We start from the raw sequence: 21,469 nt of genomic DNA on the forward strand, positions 1-21,469 counted from the left end.
CCTCGTACCAAAAACTGCACAGAATTTGTCACATTCCGTTCAGTACGTTTATACTGTAATTCAATCAAAGCATTGTGCAGTATCGAAATCCAAATATGTGCTTATTTTGAATGTATAGATACAGTCATTGATGTACAATAACCCTAGACGTTCTGTCTGGAAATATGGGACTTTTATTGGTGGAAAGTAATGTCAATCCGCGATTAACCACTTCGATTGGTTAAGATTGTGAGGCCCTACGTAGTTAGGTGGGGGCGTACTCCTTCGTCGCCGAGTGGTGTGCGAGCGACTGGGCCGTCTCGAAAACTGTCTCGTGGGTAGACTCAAACATATTATTAATATTGACCATAGTGCATATGTATTTTGGTTCATTGTTGAAAAGTACATTTAACGATACTGTTATATTTCTAGAAAAGATAGGTAAGCGTTTGCTAATTATTCATTTTTCATCTCTTTTGGCGGTGGTTTGTTTGAATGCTGAAAGGTGTCCAGCATGCTAACAAGGCCTTAGCTAGCCCTGTTAGCTATTTTCTTGGCAAAGCGTATGAACCTTAACGTTATTTTGATTTACATTCTCGTATTTCTAACGCTAAACGTTTATTTTGCTGGGTGTAAATGTTCCAAATTGTGAATTCAGTCGAATTCGTCTTAACAATGTAGCTAACTAAATCTAGTTATGTACTGTAGCTAGCTGCAGTAATTGTGCTTGCTATTATTGGAAGGGGGCGGGACGGTGTTTAACCAAGAAATACACACCACCAACTAAGCTTGCTTCAACAAAAACATGTTTGCTAGCTAGCATAGTCATTGTTTTTGTTTACTGTCTGTTGGAGTTCACTAACTAGCTTGCTCCCGATATAACCTTACTGTTCACTTGTCCCCAGGTATTTCATTTTTCAGACATCGTGGTTGTCTGCATTAAAATGAATGGTTTAGATTTTCTAGTGTAGTTATAGTATTTTAGCCAATCTGAACTAGCTAGTTGATCTATTTACAATACTTGCAGAGGTTTAGCTAGATTACATGAAGTTACTATTGCAGTAGGAAAAAAGGTGCACAATGTATTTTATAAAAGGGAAAGTTTATGTACCATACAAGTTGTTAGTCTTGATCTGTAAAGGGCACCTGAAGCAAATGTTCTAATGTGGAACATTCTTACTGAAATCTTGTTTTTGTCTTATYTTTTCCCCTTTCTCTCAAGAGAATGGCTGCTGCCGCCGAGGTGAACGGTACTTCTGCCCTGGTGAGGGAGGAAGAGGAGCCTATGGAAGTCACTGCCGAAGGCGAGCACACAGAGAACTACCAGACACTCATCGACGCTGGACTGCCTCAGAAAGTGGCCGAGAGTCTCGACAACGTATTCTCAACTGGTGGGGAATCGGTCATACAATGGCTGAGTCTAATCTGTTTTCCAAAGAAGCATGATGATATTGCTTGAGGTTCCATGAAGTGGAGAAAGGCCAGGTTGTAATGTTAGGAATCTGTTTTGTACCCTCAGGCTTGGTGGCGTATGCTGACCTGGATGAGAGGGCCATTGATGCTCTGCGGGAGTTCAATGAAGAGGGAGCGCTGTCTGTACTGTTGCAGTTCAAAGAAAGTGACCTGTCCCATGTGCAGGTGAGTTACAAGGGGAGAGGAATGAGAGAGAATGAATACAAGTCAGTTTGGATGATGACACATTAGTCTAAGAAATTGACATGGAGGGGTCTATACATTTTCCTCTGCTCATAACACCAATACATGAATCCTCTGTCCTGTGGTTTGCTTTCCAGAACAAAAGTGCTTTCCTTTGTGGAGTCATGAAGACGTACAGACAGAGGGAAAAGCAGGGAAGTAAAGTACAAGAATCCACCAAGGGTCCCGATGAGTCCAAGATCAAGGTAAAATGCAACGGTTAGAAAGTTGTTTCATTTGCTTAAATATAACCTGCTGTGTAACTCCTGTGCGTACACAAAGTTCTCCGTCACTGTGACGGATTTCCATCATTTGGATTCTGGAGAGATCATTTTTTAGATCCGTGTAGACCAGCTCCCCAGAGACTTTTTTTTGCAGGTTTGGCGATGATATAGACCAACGKAAGCGTGTGTTTTGTGCTAAATAAATTCCCAAATGTATTATCAAAAAAAATTACGCTGTATGCACTGACCGGACATGCATGATTGTTGCTGACGCTGATGTTCAGATAAAGGGAATTTAATTGTTTATAATGCGCAGCGCTCAACTCAAACAGCGGTGTGTAGCCTAGTGTACTTTTGCATTTTAGTAATTTAGCAGATGCTATTATCCAGAGTGATTTGCATACATAAAAAAAAAAAAATAATAATAATAATAATAATACTGGTCCCCTGTGGGAATTGAACCCACAACCCTGGCGTTGGCTGCGCCATGCTTTACCACATGGGGCCACTGTAGCTGCTGGCAAAGTCTTTCAAAGCCTATACTTATTGCTCAAGATGTAACTTTCCAGTGCTGTTTCCCAAAAGCGTTGTAGCACTAACATCTTAATTCCATTGAACCTAAATGCACGAAAGATGATCTTAGTGCTACGATGCTTTTGTGAAACCCTGCCCTGTGCGACTATTTTGCCATGTAGTGTTAAAACAAAGTCGGACAACCCCATAGTAGAATAGTTGAACTATTTACCTAGTCGGCTTGTTTTCTATTCGAGATAAATATGCTTGTCAATGCACAACAATTCTTAATGGCTCTGCCATTTACTGGTTGCTGAAATTCTAATACCGAATTTCAGTTTGACAAAACAAAGTATAGTGTAGAGAATCGTACCATCTAAACTGCTGTGAAATATACTTTACATAAYCAAAAATGTAGTATTTTCAGCTGTTTGAAGCTGGTGTAAAAAAGTGAAAGACACAAATTAAACTTAAAGGAAAAATCCACCTAAAATCCCTCATTACTTTAATTTACAGTGTTAAATAACACTGGAAACTATTTTTTTGTGAACAAATGTTTCATTTTGGCGTTTATAATAAGGTCGGTAGCAACATGAAAAACTGTTGTGGAGATCTGTTGCAGCTCAAGTCGACAACAAAATCAGCAATGCTCTCTGGGCTGGCTAGGTAGGTAGCAAGCAAATGTAGCTACTCACAATACCATAGACAATATCAGCATGTGAAGTAGCTAGTTAGCTGTAAAATCGCCTAAACAAACTACACTATCAATTTAGGAGTCTACAATCTCCCCATGTTCAACCTAGACAGATGTGCCTCACAGTGAAGTCTSACATTTACAACAGCAGATACTTTTGTATATATAGTGTATTTGGACACCCCTTCAAATTAGTGGGTTCCGCTATTTCAGCCACACCCGTTGCTGACAGGTTTATAAAATCAAGCACACAGCCATGCAATCTCCATAGACAAACACTGGCAGTAGAATGGCCTTACTGAAGAGCTCAGTGACTTTTAACGTTCAGACTGTCATAGGATACCACATTTCCAACAAGTCAGTTTGTCAAATTTCTGCCTTGCTAGAGCTGCCCCGGTCAACTGTATATGCTGAAGCATATAAAAAAAAAAATGCCTTCCCTCTTGCAACACTCAATACCGAGTTCCAAGCTGCGTCTGGAAGCAACGTCAGCACATTAACTGTTTGTATGGAGCTTCATGAAATGGGTTTCCATGGCCAAGCAGCCGCACACAAGCCTAAGATCACCATGTGCAATGGCAAGTGTYGGCTGCAGTAGCGTAAAGTTCGCCGCCATTGGACGTTCTAGACGATTCTGTGCTTCCAACTTTGTGGCAACAGTTTGGGGAAAGCCCTTTCCTGTTTCAACATGACAATGCCCCTGAACACAAAGCGAGGTCCATACAGAAATGGTTTGCCGAGATCATTGTGGAAGAACTTGACTGTCCTGCACAAAGCTCTGACCTCAACTCCATCGAAAACCTTTTGGATGAATTGGAACGCSGGCTGCGAGCCAGACTATTCGCCCAACATCCGTGCCCGACCTTACTAATGCTCTTGTGGCTGAATGGAAGCAAGTCCCTGCAACAATGTTCCAATGTCTAGTGGAATGCCTTCCCAGAACAGTGAAGTCTGTTATAGCAGCAAAGGGTGGTGGGCAACTCCATATTAATACCCATGATTTTAGAATGAGATGTTCGGCGAGCAGGTGTCCATATACTTTTGATCAAGTAGGTTGTCCTGAGACATGGTCCTAGGGCTCAGGTCCTCCGGGAGAGAATTAGAGAGGGCGTACTTAAATTCACACAGGACACCGGATAAGACAGGCAAAATACTCCAGATATAACAGACTGACCCTAGCCCCCCGACACACAAACTACTGCAGCATAAATACTAGAGGCTGAGACAGGAGGGGTTGGGAGACACTGACCCCGTCCGACGATACCCCCGGACAGGGCATAACAGGCAGGATATAACCCCACCCACTTTGCCAAAGCACAGCCCCCACACCACTAGAGGGATACCTTCAACCACCAACTTACCATCCTGAGACAAGGCCAAGTATAGCCCACAAAGATCTCCCCCACGGCACGAACCCAAGGGGGGGGCGCCAACCCGGACAGGAAGATCACGTCAGTGATTCAACCCACTCAAGTGACGCACCCCTCCTAGGGACGGCGTGGAAGAGCACCAGTAAGCCAGTGACTCAACCCCTGTAATAGGGTTAGAGGCAGAGAATCCCATTGGAGAGAGGGGAACCAGCCAGGCAGAGACAGCAAGGGTGGTTCATTGCGCCAGTGCCCTTCTGTTCACCTTCACACTCCTGGGCCAGACTACACTCAATCATAGGACCTACTGAAGAGATGAGTCTTCAATAAAGACTTAAAGGTTGAGACCGAGTCTGCGTCTCTCACATGGATAGGCAGACCATTCCATAAAAATKGAGCTCTATAGGAGAAAGCCCTGCATCCAGCTGTTTGCTTAGAAATTCTAGGGACAGTAAGGAGGCCTGCGTCTTGTGACCGTAGAGTACGTGGAGGTATGTACAGCAGGACCAAATCGGAAAGATGGGTAGGAGCAAGCCCATGTAACGCTTTGTAGGTTAGCAGTAAAACCTTGAAATCAGCCCTTGCCTTAACAGGAAGCAAGTGTAGAGAGGCTAGCACTGGAGTAATATGATCACATTTTGGGGTTCTAGTCAAGATTCTAGCAGCCGTGTTTAGCACTAACTGAAGTTTATTTAGTGCTTTAGCCAGAAAGTAGAGCATTGCAGTAGTCTAACCTAGAAGTGACAAAAGCATGGATTAATTTTTCTGCGTCATTTTTGGACAAAGTTTCAGATGTTTGCAATGTTACGTAGATGGAAAAAAGCTGTCCTTGAAACAGTCTTGATGTGTTCGTCAAAAGAGAGATCAGGGTCCAGAGTAATGCCGAGGTCCTTTAGTTTTTTATTTGAGACGACTGTACAACCATCAAGATTAATTGTCAGATTCAACAGAAGATCTCTTTGTTTCTTGGTACCTAGAACAAGCATCTCTGTTTTGTCCGGGTTTAAAAGCAGAACATTTGCCGCCATCCACTTCCTTATGTCTGAAACACCGGCTTCTAAGGAGGGACATTTTGGGGCTTCACCATGTTTCATCGAAATGTACAGCAGTGTGTCATCCGCATAGCAGTGAAAGTTAACATTGTGTTTCCGAATGACATCACCAAGAGGTAAAATATATAGTGGTCCTACAACGGAGCCTTGACGAACACCGAAATTTACAGTTGATTTGTCAGAGGACAAACCATCCACAGAGACAAACTGATATCTTTCCGACAGATAAGATCTAAACCAGGCCAGAACTTGTCCGCGTAGACCAATTTGGGTTTCCAATCTCTCCAAAAGAATGTGGTGATCGATGGTATCAAAAGCAGCACTAAGGTCTAGGAGCACGAGGATAGATGCAGAGCCTCGGTCTGACGCCATTTAAAGGGTAATTTACCACCTTCACAAGTGCAGGCTCAGTGTTATGATGGGGTCTAAAACCAGACTGAAGCGTTTCGTATACATTGTTTGTCTTCAGGAAGGCAGAGAGTTGTTGGGCAACAACTTTTCTAAAATTTGAGAGGAATGGGAGATTTTATATAGGCTGATAGATTTTTACAAATATTTTCGGGGTCAAGGTATGGCTTTTTCAAGAGAGGCTTTATTACTGCCACTTTTAGTGAGTTTGGTACGCATCCGGTGGATAGAGAGACGTTTATTGTGTTCAACATAGGAGGCCAAGCACAGGAAGCGGCTCTTTCAGTAGTTTAGTTGGAATAAGGTCCAGTATGCAGCTTGAAGGTTTAGNCGAACACCGAAATTTACAGTTGATTTGTCAGAGGACAAACCATTCACAGAGGCGAACTGATATCTTTCCGACAGATAAGATCTAAACCAGGCCAGAAGTTGTCCGTGTAGACCAATTTGGGTTTTCAATCTCTCCAAAAGAATGTGGTGATCGATGGTATCAAAAGCAGCACTAAGGTCTAGGAGCACGAGGACTGATACAGAGCCTCGGTCTGACGCCATTTAAAGGGTAATTTACCACCTTCACAAGTGCAGGCTCAGTGTTATGATGGGGTCTAAAACCAGACTGAAGCGTTTCGTATACATTGTTTGTCTTCAGGAAGGCAGAGAGTTGTTGGGCAACAACTTTTCTAAAATTTGAGAGGAATGGGAGATTTTATATAGGCTGATAGATTTTTACAAATATTTTCGGGGTCAAGGTATGGCTTTTTCAAGAGAGGCTTTATTACTGCCACTTTTAGTGAGTTTGGTACGCATCCGGTGGATAGAGAGACGTTTATTGTGTTCAACATAGGAGGCCAAGCACAGGAAGCGGCTCTTTCAGTAGTTTAGTTGGAATAAGGTCCAGTATGCAGCTTGAAGGTTTAGAGGCCATGATTATTTTCATCAGTCAACTAAAGTAAATTCATTAGACCTAATTTATGGATTTTGCTTGACTGGCCAGAGCCATGGGTGGGCCTGGGTGGGCATAGGCTCACACACTGGGGAGCCAGGCCCAGCAAATACGAATACRTTTATCTGCACAAAAGGACTTTATTACAGATAGAAATACTCCTCAGTTTCATCAGCTGTCCGAGTGGCTGGTCTCGGACAATCCCGCGGGTGAAGAAGCCGGACGTGGAGGTCCTGGGCTGTCGTGGTTACACGTTCATCAGACTAGTGAGGCTTGACCAGACTGGGTTATGAGTTGTGCCTAATCCTTATTGTGGCTACCTTCACACGTGGAATTTGCGTTTTGCCTTCAAAATAAAAGTACCTCTTTGCAAGTGATGCAGAAGGTTACAATTGGTGGAATCATGCCATATTTAGACTAGATAATGTCAAACATGGTTGGAATGTGAAGCAATGAAATGGGGTATCAGTCCACTCGGTGACACCCACAGAGCACAACTTTGACGAGTTTATGCAAATATTAACATTGTAGCTCTTATCGTGTGACTGTGTGAAATCACATTCCCAGTCAGCCTATTTGGTGTAATGACATTCATATTGCACTGTACAGCTTTACCTAGGGATTGGGGATCAGTCTACTCAATACCCAATATATTTTTCCCCCAATGTTATCAGATTCCCTAACCGCCACGCAGTATTGTTTTTCCTCGGGAATAGTGTTCAATACACATAGGTTGACAAATGTGGCTCAATTCAGTTGTTTTAGAGTCCCGCAATAAGAGCTACGACACTAATGTTCTCTGGGTGTCACTGAGTAGACCGATACCCCATGTCATTGATCCACAATTAGGGTTGCAAAGGTTTAGAAACTTTCCAGGAAAGTTTCCATGGGAAGTTAAGCCTGGGATTTTGGGGGATTTTGCTTAAATTCATCAAAGGTTAGCATTTAAAAGTGAACATTTTTTGTGGGATACACAAGGCAATTCTAGGTCTTGTGGCATGTTTTAGTTAAACTATCCCCAATTCAGTGAAATTGCAACCCTCTGCATGCACAGTGCACTCTTCCATCACATGTACAGCTGATTCTAAAGATCTTACACACTATGAGATGCTATTGAGCCCACACTACTACACTGTCTGAGCCAAGGACTGCATGCTTTCTGGTAAGTTTTGATTACAATACTGGGTGGGGTGAATATATTTTATATGACATGATTTTTTTGTTAACTMGTAAATAGTAGCATACAGCRAAGTGAGTTTAAATCATTTCTAACTTGTTAACAATTTCTGCTAGTTAGTTTTTGCTACCATGTGGGTTTTAGCTTGCTTGAGGCTGCTAAGTGTTTCCTTACACGTTTCATTTAAAAACATTTATCTTACAAAGGAGTTGTTTTGATCTAACTGCTGAACTATTTATCTGTACATTGTATTGTTTAAATAAATAAAAAATGCCGGAAAATGCCACGGGCACTATCTGATTTGTGGAGACATTTCACTGCAGCTAATGTAGAAGGAAAAGCTGTGTACATTTGCAAATACTGTGCCAAATCATATGTGAAGAATGAAAAAAGATGCAGAATCATCTGGCCAAGTGCATAAAGTTCCCTCGGCGCTCACAACAAGCAACCTCTGACAAAAGTCTCCGCTTCTATTYGAGGTGACAATGATGAATCAGACACCTTATCGATAGCAACAGTTTCTTGTCCTCCTGGAGATGCAATGGATCATATTCCCTTTTGTTGTTCAGTGAAATCATCCCATGTGAAGAGTCAACTCATTTAATTCAAGTTCAATTCGTAACTAAAAATGTTTTTATTTCTATTGGAAGGATTTAATCATTTGCAATTGTCTACTTATAAGGTAAAGGGTTTCTGTCTCCATATGATATGGTAAAAAAATCTACATTTTAAATGCTATTAATATTAATTCCCATATATTCCCACGGAAAGTTTCCACCTCTGAGTRTTCCCCAAAATGTGCAACCCTATCCACAATCCATAGGTAGGGCTGAACAGTGAGATAAGTATGCCCCCAATGCAATTCTAAGGTATAATACATCCAGTGTGATTTCAACAGAATTTTGTCAAATTAACAAATTATTAACTTTTTGTTTTTAACATTCCAACCTCGTTTAGCATGATCTATTCAATTGTGGCATAATTCTACTATTTTTATTAATTTTCATCACTGTCAATGACATACTTCTATTTTGAATGCTAACCGCAAAGTCCACTATTGTGGCTAATCCTTATTGTGGCTAGCTTCACATAGATGTGTCCGATCACCATTAATCAAATAAGAACTGTCTTATAAATTAGGGTTATTTTAGATGACACCTAGCTATATAGTTATAATTTGTTTCAGTAGCTATCGTTTTGCAATGTTTTTGGGGAAGAACATTGTTTGCATCCTTGAGCTAGCTAGCTTTTTTTATGACCAGCACTGTAGGTGCGCGAGACAACTTTACCAGCATTATAGCATATGCATYGATAAATCATTGTGACATGAAGTACAAGTGATAGTGTAACTACGTAAAAAATGTATGAACACGTTCAATTATTATGTGACATGCAGTCATATTCAGGTCCTGATAGGTCAACAAGCTTATTTGACACGTTAAATAGTCTTTGTGTGTCAAATAGTATTATTTGACACACAAAGACCCAAATGGATTCCATAGTATGAGAAATCCTGGTTGAGAATGAAACGATTGAACAATGACAGCACAGCAAGTAAGTGAAAGAAATAGGTTTTGATTATGTTTTACTGGTACTGGGGACATACGTTAATGCCAACAAAATAACTTTTTGGTGTGTGTGTAACCTTTATTTAATTAGGCAAGTCAGTTAAAAACAATTTTTATTTACAACTATTTAACTACTAGAATGCTTAAGGCTGCTAAAATTTAAAGTATTGGTATTGTTTATTTTGGCAAGGAAAATATCGAATATTGGTATCGGCCAAAAATGTCATTGTAGCCTGCAGATAGAAAATATCATGATTATAAAAATAAATATATATATATATATATATATATACCCTCTAAATCAAATTGGCTATGCATGGCCTGTATCCAAGGGTCTAGGAAACATTGTATCAACTTGGTCCGTTCTGAAGCTCGTGCTAGCAAACTTGCAACGTTGTGTAAAATAGTATGGTCCCTCAGTTTCCAGCGCCAGTGAGCTCTGGACAGACACAGCTGTAGGCTATYTGCGCGAGGCATAAGAAGTAATCAGGTAGGCCTATTTTTGACATTTCCACGGAATCAGCGCATGACTATTTTTATTTTATTTACGCTGAGTGGTTATGAAAGTTTTTAGGAACTATTGTCATTCTCAATGGATGTAAAAACAGACTTCTTACTTGCTGTTTTCAGGTGAAGAGAATTACTTTTGTCTTAACTCACCACCACTGTGGAGCTTCTCAATCAGAAATACTTTCAGATCTGCACATTTATAGCCCTACATTTGCGAGCAGGCAAGGTAGCCTGCATAATCAGGTGCGCGTCCTTACTCAACATTCGCAGGAGCGTTACAAATAAAAGACAATAATAAATTGACAACTTGTAAATGGAATGGAATAAACTTATTCCACAACGACAATGAGAACTGTAAAAGACTAATAATATATTGAATGCATTAATATAAATTACTGTAACCAAACAAATGTTGTAGATTATAAATTAAATGAATTAATGGTAAATGTACTGCTTGTGATGCTGGTGTGCAGGATTAGTCCACTGAGACAGGAGTGACTCAGACCAGCCATAATTTATTTATTTGCGACTGCTCGACTAAAATGATCTTAGTCGCCCAACTTAGTCGACTAAATGGAGTCAACCCTACCAACTATCARTCACTTAAGTCATGTGTTTTCAGGTAGACCTCGCGATGCAACTACTTCATCCCTCTCGATCACGCATTCTCTCTTCTCGGTCTCCGGACAAGTAGSCGTGCAATGGATTATGGTCATTGTAGTTCGTTTAGCACAGACAAGTGGTAATTATGTTGAATATTGGCCTGTTGGAAACTCCCTACTACATATCACAGTTAGGGCTACATCTGATTTATCTCTAGAAAAACTGAGGTGGGAAAATTCGCATTGAGCAAAAGAAATGGAATTCAAAAGTGAACTGACATCAGTCAATTAGTTAAATGGAAAATATCTCTCAGCACTATTGACCACGCAACCAAATATCAACATTTTTAAAGGAGATGTTTAATTCTTGAGCCACTGTCTTAATCCTRCTCTTTTATTTTTGGTTTAGTTGGAGATGTGAATCAGGGCTCGACATTAAGGCTTGCCTGGGGCAAGGAAATAAGTAAATGGTTGGACAACCAGAATGAATGTGTATGTATGTGTGTGTATATATATCATTTTTCATTCAGAATGGACAAGTAAAAAATCACTGTCCAAACTATTACTCCGATCAGAATTGGATCAGGCAGGGCAGTGCATGGTTGACATTCTGAGTAAATTACGTATAGGTTATCGCAAATGGGAATATATCATATGTTGTATTTACACAAAGCAAGAGAACAATGTAGGTAGAGCTAAAAGTATTACCAAAGCAGTGCAAACTAGTTTTTTTCTCGAATGTTGKATGATCTGGGCCACTAGCTAAATTAGATTTTATAGCGGACACTYCAGTGTCTTGTTATAAAAGCCCAAATTGTATATCTTTTTTTCTCCATTTGGTATTAGGACTTGGCCTATTAAGCCACTTTCAGTTTAGCGCAGTAGGAGAAATTTAGCATGCATTCTCAAAGTTTTAAGTTGTTTTTGGAGAGAGTGCGAGAACACAATAGCAAGATATACAAATCTAATGAGAAATTTGAACAAACCTTAGTTGACCATCATTATAAGACAGAAATTATGCATGCATGGCTGGGGGAAAAAATCCCTCCTTGCTGTTGTGAATCAAATGACCAAAAGCCTAATCCTAAAGCCTATCTGAAATATCTATAAAAGCATTAAGACAAATTCAAATTTTGAAGAGTATTTTCCACACTTTTCTGATAGTGTCTAAAGTTGCAGCACAATAACTATTGACTTCCCAAATGCTATACAGTCATAAATAGTGTCATTGATGATATGTGACTTATATAAAGTATGCTTACATTTCCTCTGTTAAATCTACCCTTTTGAAATGGCTTCGATAGCTAAAATGTATATATTTAGGTAAGACATCTTTCTCCCCCTGGCACATTGGTAGTAGTCGGTGATAAATATCAACGCTAAGCAGGGCTGGGCTCGGTTAAAACCCTGGATGGGAGACCAGATGGGATAGCTGTAGATGGAMTAATTCTCCCATAGGAGGTGCTGCCAAACCTATTGKTTTTTTAATTTATTTTTTATTTTGGATATAACGTTGAAGATTTGATGACAAGGTTTGTCTTATGTTGAAAATTGGATACCATGATGACAATCCTGTGGTTTGAAATTTCGTCCTCAAACGCTGTGTTCCCTCGTGTGGTGTATTGGTTATGCTGACGTCTACATGTTCCCCAGGCTCTGTTGGAGCGGACAGGATACACCTTGGACGTCACCACGGGACAGAGGAAATATGGAGGGCCCCCACCAGAGGAAGTGTTCCAGGGAGCACAGCCTGGGATTGGAACTGAGGTAAAGTTGCCCGAGATGTACCATTATAACATTGTGGCAAAGCCTTTGACTGATAAGAGATGCGTTTGTAAGACTTTGGCCCCAAGAATGGCAACAGACTTTTATAGCAGCACTACAGCAGTCTTCCCCTGCTGAAGTATCATGAGCTGATCTGATTACATTGTGGAACCCTCACTGATCTAGGCTCTGTTTTCTGCCTTCAGGTGTTTGTGGGAAAGATCCCCAGAGATCTGTATGAAGACGAGCTGGTGCCACTGTTTGAGAAGGCGGGAACAATCTGGGACCTGAGGCTAATGATGGACCCCCTGTCGGGTCAGAACCGGGGATACGCCTTCATCACCTTCTGCGGCAAGGATGCAGCAGCTGAGGCGGTGAAACTTGTAAGTCCCTGCAGTCAGTCAAGTCTTACTTCCCCTTCTAAGAACCAAGTGGCTTGTTTCCCAAACGCAGATGAAGCATAGTCCTTGACTAAAAATCACTTTCAATAGAGAATCTCCATTGAGTGTGCTTTTTTTTTTTTGTCTAGGGCAGTGGTTACCAAACTTTTCTGAGTCCAGATCACTTTCTGGGTCAAAATGCAATCTGAGATCTACCGTTCAGAATTTTTTTTTTTTCATGGCTTAGAAAACGTAAGCCTATGCAACGTTACATTAACCAATTAAACAGTTCTTCCGCAATTATATTTGTGCAGTAGGCTATAGGCCCAATACATTATCACTGCATATTGACTATGCTTGAATTGCCCTGCCAATGTTTTTCTTCTCAGACCATTTTATAATTATATTTGAAAAAATGACATATGATCACACTGCTAATAGATCATTTGTTGTGTTACTTTTTTTTTTTTTTACTAGACTGATGGCCTGCATCAGTCTGAGGAGGGGGGGGCGAGCAGCGGTGAGGTTGCCTCTCATCTGACTCGTGTCCCTCTGCTCTCCCTCCCTCTGCTGAGAAAAGGGGAGTCTTTCAGCTGATGGCAAAACCAAGTCACACTGCACTATTTCTGTCTCATGCACCAATTCATGTTATTACTCCGATGACCAGAGTGTAATATTCCTCTATTAAAAATGACAAGCTGCTAATAATAACAACGGAACACTTTGCTATACTCATTAATTGCAGCTGCAGAGCTGGTTGCAGCGTGAGTGGAAGTAGGGAGAAGGCACATTTTATGGCTTATAAAAGTTTTGAACAACGTGTTGACGGCTTAAGAGCTGTCATTTTTATTGTGAGGAACTRCAGTTCCTCAAGGACAAAACGGAATAATAAAGCGGATAGAACTGCAGTTCCTCGCAATAAAATGACAGATCTTAAGCCATCTTTACTCGATTCTTGTTTTCAGTGTGATAACTATGAAATCCGGTCTGGGAAATACCTTGGAGTGTGCATATCTGTAGCAAACAACCGCCTGTTTGTTGGATCAATCCCAAAGAACAAGACCAGAGAGAGCATATTGGAGGACTTTGGCAAAGTCACAGGTYAGTGAAAGTGCAGACACCCCAATTTGGTTTACATTTGTTTTATGTTCTGTGGGTTGTCATTGGTCAGATCAGTCATGTGACGCCAGTCTCCTTCTTCCTCCAGAGGGGCTTCAGGAAGTGATCCTCTACCACCAGCCGGACGACAAGAAGAAGAACCGTGGCTTCTGTTTCCTGGAGTATGAGGACCACAAATCTGCAGCCCAGGCCCGCCGCCGCCTTATGAGCGGCAAGGTGAAGGTGTGGGGGAACCCGGTCACTGTGGAGTGGGCTGACCCGGTCGCTGARCCCGACCCGGATATCATGGCGAAGGTAAGTCATGTCTTGTTCACTCGCTCTCCCACACTCACTCTCTCATTTTACAATGACCTCTCTCTGCATAAACTGAGATTAATATGGAGTTGAACTTTAATGTTTGTGTCATCAGGTGAAAGTCCTGTTTGTCAGGAAGCTAGCCACCCCGGTCACAGAGGAGCTACTGGAGAAGACCTTCTCTGCGTTTGGAAAGCTGGAGCGGGTGAAGAAGCTCAAAGACTACGCCTTTGTTCACTTTGAGGACAGGGACGCAGCTGTGAAGGTGGGTTACCCTTAGTAAAAACATASTCCTTATTTTCTCAGTTAAAAAAATAAAAATGTTTTACCTTCGTATGTGTGATACAAATTTTCTGCTTTCCTCAGGCAATGGCAGAAATGAATGGGAAGGAGCTGGGGGGAGAGGAGATTGAGATWGTCCTGGCCAAGCCCCCTGACAAGAAAAGGAAAGAGAGGCAGGCTCAGCGCCAGACCACCAGAAACCCAGGGTGAGGTCACAGCGAGACTGTGCCTGACTAATATCTGAGTAGATCGCCTGACTAATATCTGAGTAGATCTCCTGTCTTGGGATTACGTTGAACATTATGTGTTATTCTTGTATTCTGCAGGTATGATGACTATTACTACTACCCACCGCCACGCATGCCTCCACCAGGTAGAGGCAGGGGCCGTGGTAGCAGAGGGGGCGGTGGCTACGCCGCCTACCCCCCAGACTACTACAGCTACGAGGACTACTACGATGACTACTACGGCTACGACTACCACGACTACCGCGGGGGTTACGAGGACCCGTACTACGGTTACGACGATGTGTACAGCATGAGGGGCCGTGGCAGCCGCCCCAGCAGGGGAGGGCCACCCAGGACCCGCGGAGCACAACCCCCACGGGGCCGAGGGGGCTATGCCCAGAGAGGGCCACCCATCGGCGGGCCCAGGGGTGGCAGAGGAGGGGGCCGTGGGGGACCATTCCAACCACAGAGGGGCCGAGGTACCCGAGGAGCCAGGGGGAACCGCGGGGGCAATGTGGGCGGGAAGAGGAAGGCGGATGTCTTCAACCAGCCTGACTCCAAGCGCCGGCAGATCAACCAGCAGAACTGGGGGTCCCAGCCCATCGCCCAGCAGCCCCTGCAGCAAGGGGCCGACTATTCCGGTAACTATGGTTACAGTAATGACACCCTGGAGTTTTCACAGGATTCTTATGGGCAGCAGTGGAAGTAGACGCATCAAAAAAGGTATTTGGCAAAATAAAAACAAAAAGTACAGGGGGAGAAAACATAAGGAGATTGGCGCAAGTTTTTTGATTGACTTTTTATTCTTCATCCCTCACGGAGAAAAAAAAAATCACTGAGAGAAAAAAATGGACAGACACCCCCAGAATTGGCACATGATTGGCTGGAATTGCATTTTGGCCTGAAGATGTGAATGTAACCGTTTTGCTGAATCATTTCTTACTCTTACGGTTACATGGGACAAATGTCTTAAAACACACATCACTTTTACCTTCCAACATTTTGTTTGTTTATTTTAAAGCCAACAATGAGCATTTTAAATGTGGACATTCATTTTCAAAAGTCTGAGGACATTAAAATCATGATCTTGCCTTGCAGGAAAGTTTGTGTCCAAGCCCCTCCATCCCCTACCTGTATTCCCCTTATTTCTGGTTTCTAATAGTGGCATAGTGACTTGCTTGTAAATAATTGCTTATGGCTAGAGCTTCATAYTCATTTTTTGCCGTGATGGAGAAAAGAATCCACAGGAAGTAGAAAAATTGAACGTTTTGTAATGTTAAGTGTATGTCAAGCATTTCTAGAGGTAGATCAATTGTGTTTTTTAAAACTGATATTATTATATAACTTCCTATGTTTTCTTTGAACTTGCCCATTAGTTTGGTTTGGCTTACCTTAAAAGCCATTGCAGTTTGTTCTGATGTTTGTATTTATAACTTTTACGTTTGTTCCGTTTCAATAAAACTCAGTTGAGCATTATTCAATTGTCAGATACCTTCAAATTCAATGGTGTCATTCAGTATTTGAGTCTACTCCTAAACCTACCTCAAATTTCACATTTGGAACGAGATTTTGTCGGCTTTTTGCTCAAAGAATAAATAAAGATTCCAAATGAAATTGTCAAATACCGAAAGACTGGATGACAGAGAGCATAAATGATGTTTGAATGACTGAATAAAAAAGGATTATAACCCTTTATTTTCCAGGATATGCCACCCTCTTATGATCTGGTAAAGGTTCCAAAGGTATACAAATAAAATAAAAATGAACACAAGAGTTGTACATTTTGTACAACGATGCAGAAATTTCTACCTCGCAATCATTTACATTGGACTCTACAGGAAGACCAGAACAACCGAGAATTCAAATACATTCCCCTTCCCTGAAGGCACTGGATCAGTTGCAACTCACCTCCACTCAAACATCATGAGGGCCAATTATTCAGTCATTTCTTATTACAGACTGGGAACCTCCAAAGGATAAAAATGATTCACAAATKATCAAAGTAATGTCTGTGCTGCTGCTGTATGTTTTGTCTTTTGCTGCTGTAGCAATGACCCTTCAAGCCCTGCTGTTGTTCCATAGAGAAATGCTAAGAGCAAATGCCTTTGGTTTCATTTATATTATTATTTGTGTTTTATCTTTTGTCCTTTTATTCCAACTTACCCAGGTGGTGAAGCGAGAGCGGCATCGCTTGAGTGAGGATTGAACTCACCCTGAACGGTGTTCCTTACAAAAGGCCCGGGTGAGCTAGTTGAGTACTGTCTCTCCTCACCTACAACTGCTGCTAAAATCAAAGGGGGGGACTTCCAGCCACAGTCATGTTATTGTTGTTACTAATATACTACCGTGAGTGACGTAGGCCTACATTTCAATTGATTATTTTTGTCAGTGTCAACCACATCAATCCTTGCATCCTCAAACTAGGGTAATGAAGCTTCTAAATAATTGCATTGTTATTGTAAGTCTAGATGGAAGACAAATGACTTTCTCCAGATTTGAAGTTATCATCCCCCTTACTTGGGATGTAGCCTAGTCATCGTGAWTGACCAAGAAGTGGTAGGTCACAGTAGTATTAAATCCAGTTGGCCACATTTACTCAGAAGCAGATTAGTTTGTTAATATACGGAAGGAAATGGACAAAAGCAGACAGTCCAACTCGAGGCTTTTCTATAAAGGAGATCGGCCTAAACCCCCAACACCTGTCACTTGGACAATTCCCTATATGGTGCGCTACTTTCAAACTACCGCTAGGGCCCTGGTCAAACGCGGTGCACTACATGGGGAATAGGRTGCCATTTGGGACACACTTAGCTACACCCTGTTGTGATAATCGCTTCAGCTGTCACTGTCACATTCTTTAATCTCTAGAGGCAGCTTTCTTAACGAAAGCAAGGGGGTCTAGAATTCCTTTTATTTTCTCTAACAAAGCATATTTGTTTTATTGGGCAATTCTRAACTGACATTGGCTTTCTGTATGATGGATACCTGTTACTACTGTGGTAATTGATAACTACACTGATCCCAATGCCTTTGAAGAATACAATTTAGTCAACTGCTGGGCAAGCGACAGAACAAAAGACAGTGCCTGGAAATTGGTCTTTACATTTTAAATCCACAGGAGGGCAGTGTCTATTTGTTTTACTGACGTGCCTTGTATATTGCACCAGCAAATTTTATTCATGTTGTACACAATGTAGCTTTGTATTAATGTCTGATTTTAAAGGATGCTATTTAATAAGAGTAGTTGTGTTTTATATGTTGCTTCTGTCACCAGACTGTAGGGGAGCTTCCCTCAAGCTAGCCCTCACCCTGCCCTTCCTGTGGACCAKTTAGGTTGGGCTCATTCGAGATGGAGTGGATTTGTGGGTAAGGTCTTGTTCCTTTTCTATTTTGTTCTGTATTATACATCTATCATTTGAAATTGGAGCCCTTCATTTATATTACAGTGTAAGAGGTACATCCATTGAAGATGCTCTGAGATGTGATGTCATAATTGTTATTCACTGACGTTTGCATAGAATATTCCAATAGGATTCCATTGATAACCTAGCATTCCGATTTTGTTTTCAAGACTCTATTGAGTTGTTGCCAAACGTATGCTATGTTTCACAGGAATGTCTGATATTTGATATGGCTTTCTCTATGTGGCCCTTTTCCAGCCCTCCTCCTAAGGAGACCTCTGTTATTTTCTCCAAACTCCCAGCCTGGGCCACAGTGGGCATCGACATCTCCCCTGACGAACTCCTGGCATATTTCCGAGCCCAGGCTGATGAAAAAACTCCAAGGCTACTCTACTACATTGATMTCCTGTCCCCATACCTCTCACCTCTGCTGCTAGTCTTTGTCATAGCTGCTGCTGGCTACCATGCTTACAGAAAAATACGGAAATGGAAGGTAAAAAATAATATTTTCTAAAATATAAAATCTTTAATTTTTATAAATATTTTTTTGTATTGACACTGTTTAATCTGTGGATTTCTTCTGGTCATTAATGTTTTGATGTGTCCACATCCCTATCCAGGAGTGGTCGGAGGCAGATGCCCTGTCTAAGCAGCTACATCAAGGCCTGGAACTTAAGGAGAGCCTGGCMGCAAGGGTGAGGGAGGCCAGTCAGTGCCTGGAGGCCCTGGAGGAGGCCAAGCGAGCTGTCCGGGGCAGAAGGGGCAGGCACTGTCGCCGCTGTGGCTCCTCCACCAGATACCATGAAGACAGCCTGCTGGACACCAGCARGAGACAATAAAATATGAGGGGAAAGTTGGACTGTGTGTGTGTCCCATTTTTCATTAACTGAAATAAAAGATCCMATTTTCCATATGCACAWAAAGCTTAYTTCTCACAAATGTTGTGCACAAATGTGTTTACATCCCTGTTAGTGATGATTTCTCCTTTGCCAAGATAATCCATCTGACCGGTGTGGCATATCAAGAAGCTGATTAAATGGCATGATTATTATACAGGAGCACCTTGTGCTGGGGTGTGTAATTGGCATGCTGACTGCAGGAATGTCCACCAGAGCTGTTGCCAGAGAATGTGATGTTCATTTCTCTACCATAAGCCACCTCCAATGTTGTCTTAGAGAWTTTGTCAGTACGTCCATCTGGCCTCACAACCACAGACCATGTGTAACCATGCTAGCCCAGGACCTCCACATCTGGCTTATTCACCTGCGTAATTGTCTGAGACCAGCCACCCGGACAAGTGATGAAACTGAGTATTTCTGTCTGTAATAAATCCCTTTAGTGGGAGGAAAAGGTATTCTGATTAGCTCRGCCTGGCTCCCTGCTCACATCAGTCATGTGAAATCCATACATTGAACAATGAATTTATACTGAACAACAATATAAATGCAACGATTTCAACGAATTTGCTGAGTTACAGTTCATATAGGAAATCAGTCAATTGAAATGAATTCATTAGGCCCTAATCTATGGATTTCTTGTGACTGGGCAGGGGCGCAGCCATGGGTGTAGGCCCACCCACTTGGGAGTCAGGCCCAGTCAATCAGAAAAAGTTTTCCCCCACAAAAGGGCTTTTTACAGGGCCTCCCGAGTGGAGCGGCGGTCTAAGGCACTGCAGCGCTTGAGGTGTCACTACAGACCCGGGTTCGTTCACAGGCTGTGTCACAACAGGGAGTCTCAGGGCGGCACACAATTGGCCCAGCTCATACTGCTTAGGGGAGGGTTTGGCCGGGGGGGTAGGCCGTCATTGTAAATAAGAATTTGTTCTTMAGTGATTTGCCTAGTTAAAACAAATTTGCCTTGATGACAGCTTGGCACACTCTTAGGATTCTCTCAACCAGCTTTGTGAGGTAGTCACCTGGAATGCATTTCAATTAACAGGTGGGCCTTGTTAATTTGTGGAATTTCTTAATGCGTTTGAGCCAATCAGTTGTGACAAGGTAGGGKTGGTATACAGAAGATRGCCCTATTTGGTAAAAGACCAAGTCCATATTATAGCAAGAACAGCTCAAATAAGCAAAGAGAAACAACAGTCCATTACTTTAAGACATGAAGGTCAGTCAATCCAGAAAATTTCAAGAACTTTGAAAGTTTCTTTAAGTGCAGTCGCAAAAACCATCAAGCCCTATGATGAATCTTGCTCTCATGAGGACCGACACAGGAAAGGAAGACCCAGAGTTACCTCTGCTGCAGAGAATATGTTCATTAGAGTTACCAGCCTCAGAAATCGGCAATTAACTGCACCTAAGATTGCAGCCCAAATAAAGTCTTCACAGAGTTCAAGTAGCACACATCTCAACATCAACTGTTCAGAGGAGACTGCATGAATCAGGCCTTCATGGTCGAATTGCTRCAAAGAAACCACTACTAAAGKACACCAATAATAAKAAGACACTTGCTTGGGCCAAGAAACACGACCAATGGACATTAGACCGGTGGAAATCTGTCCTTTGGTTTAATGGGTCCAAATTTTAGATTTTTGGTTCCAACCACCGTGTCTTTGTGAGACGCAGAGTAGGTGAACAGATGATCTCCGCATGTGTGGTTCCCACCGTGAAGCATGGARRAGGAGGTGCTTTGCTGRTGACACTGTTGGTGATTTATTTAGAATTCAAGGTAAACTTTACCAGCATGGCTACTACAGCATTCTGCAGTGATACGCCATCCCATCTGGTTTGCGCTTAGTGGGACTATCATTTGTTTTTCAACAGAACAATGACCCCAAACACACCTCTAGGCTGTGTAAGGGCTATTTGACCAAGAAGGAGAGTGATGGAGTAATGCATCAGATGACCTGGCCTCCACAATCACCCGAACTCAACCCAATTCAGATTGTTTGTAATGAGTTCGACCTCAGAGTGAAGGAAAAGCAACCAACAAGTGCTCCGCATATGTGGGAACTCCTTCAATACTTTTGGAAAAGCATTCCAGRTGACTACCTCATGAAGCTGGTTGAGAGAATGCCAAGATTGTGCAAAGCTGTCATCAAGGCAAAGGGTGACTACTTTGAAGAATCTAAATATAAAATATATTTTGATTTGTTTAACACTTTTTTGGTTACTACTTGATTCCATGTGTTATTTCATAGTTTTGATGTCTTCACTATCATTCTACAATGTAGAAAATAGTAAAAATAAAGAAAAACCCTTGAATTAGTAGATGTTCTTAAACTTTTCATAGGCATTTTTTATTTATTGTTTATATACAGTTTTG

The 21,469-nt window shown here is 41.9% G+C and overlaps 1 protein-coding gene across 4 annotated transcripts; it reads left to right on the forward strand.

The window, feature by feature from the left end:
• Nucleotides 1-233: 233 nt before the first annotated feature.
• LOC111954889 (heterogeneous nuclear ribonucleoprotein R) lies at nucleotides 234-17,144 on the forward strand. Of its 4 annotated transcripts, XM_023974807.2 has the most exons (12): nucleotides 267-420; nucleotides 1,202-1,370; nucleotides 1,499-1,617; nucleotides 1,773-1,880; nucleotides 12,386-12,499; nucleotides 12,703-12,879; nucleotides 13,842-13,977; nucleotides 14,084-14,289; nucleotides 14,405-14,554; nucleotides 14,656-14,777; nucleotides 14,898-15,439; nucleotides 16,966-17,144. In XM_023974807.2, the coding sequence occupies exons 2-12, from the start codon at nucleotides 1,205-1,207 to the stop codon at nucleotides 16,995-16,997; spliced, it is 1,872 nt and encodes a 623-aa protein (XP_023830575.1). In that variant the 5' UTR covers nucleotides 267-420; nucleotides 1,202-1,204; the 3' UTR covers nucleotides 16,998-17,144. The 4 variants fall into 4 exon arrangements, with proteins under 4 accessions (XP_023830572.1, XP_023830571.1, XP_023830575.1 ...); XM_023974804.2 differs by lacking the exon at nucleotides 16,966-17,144 and having other exon boundaries at nucleotides 234-313; nucleotides 14,898-16,078; XM_023974803.2 differs by lacking the exon at nucleotides 16,966-17,144 and having other exon boundaries at nucleotides 257-317; nucleotides 14,898-16,078.
• Nucleotides 17,145-21,469: the final 4,325 nt, after the last annotated feature.

Source organism: Salvelinus sp. IW2-2015, linkage group LG30 (assembly GCF_002910315.2).
Source record: "Salvelinus sp. IW2-2015 linkage group LG30, ASM291031v2, whole genome shotgun sequence".
NCBI lineage: Eukaryota > Metazoa > Chordata > Actinopteri > Salmoniformes > Salmonidae > Salvelinus > Salvelinus sp. IW2-2015.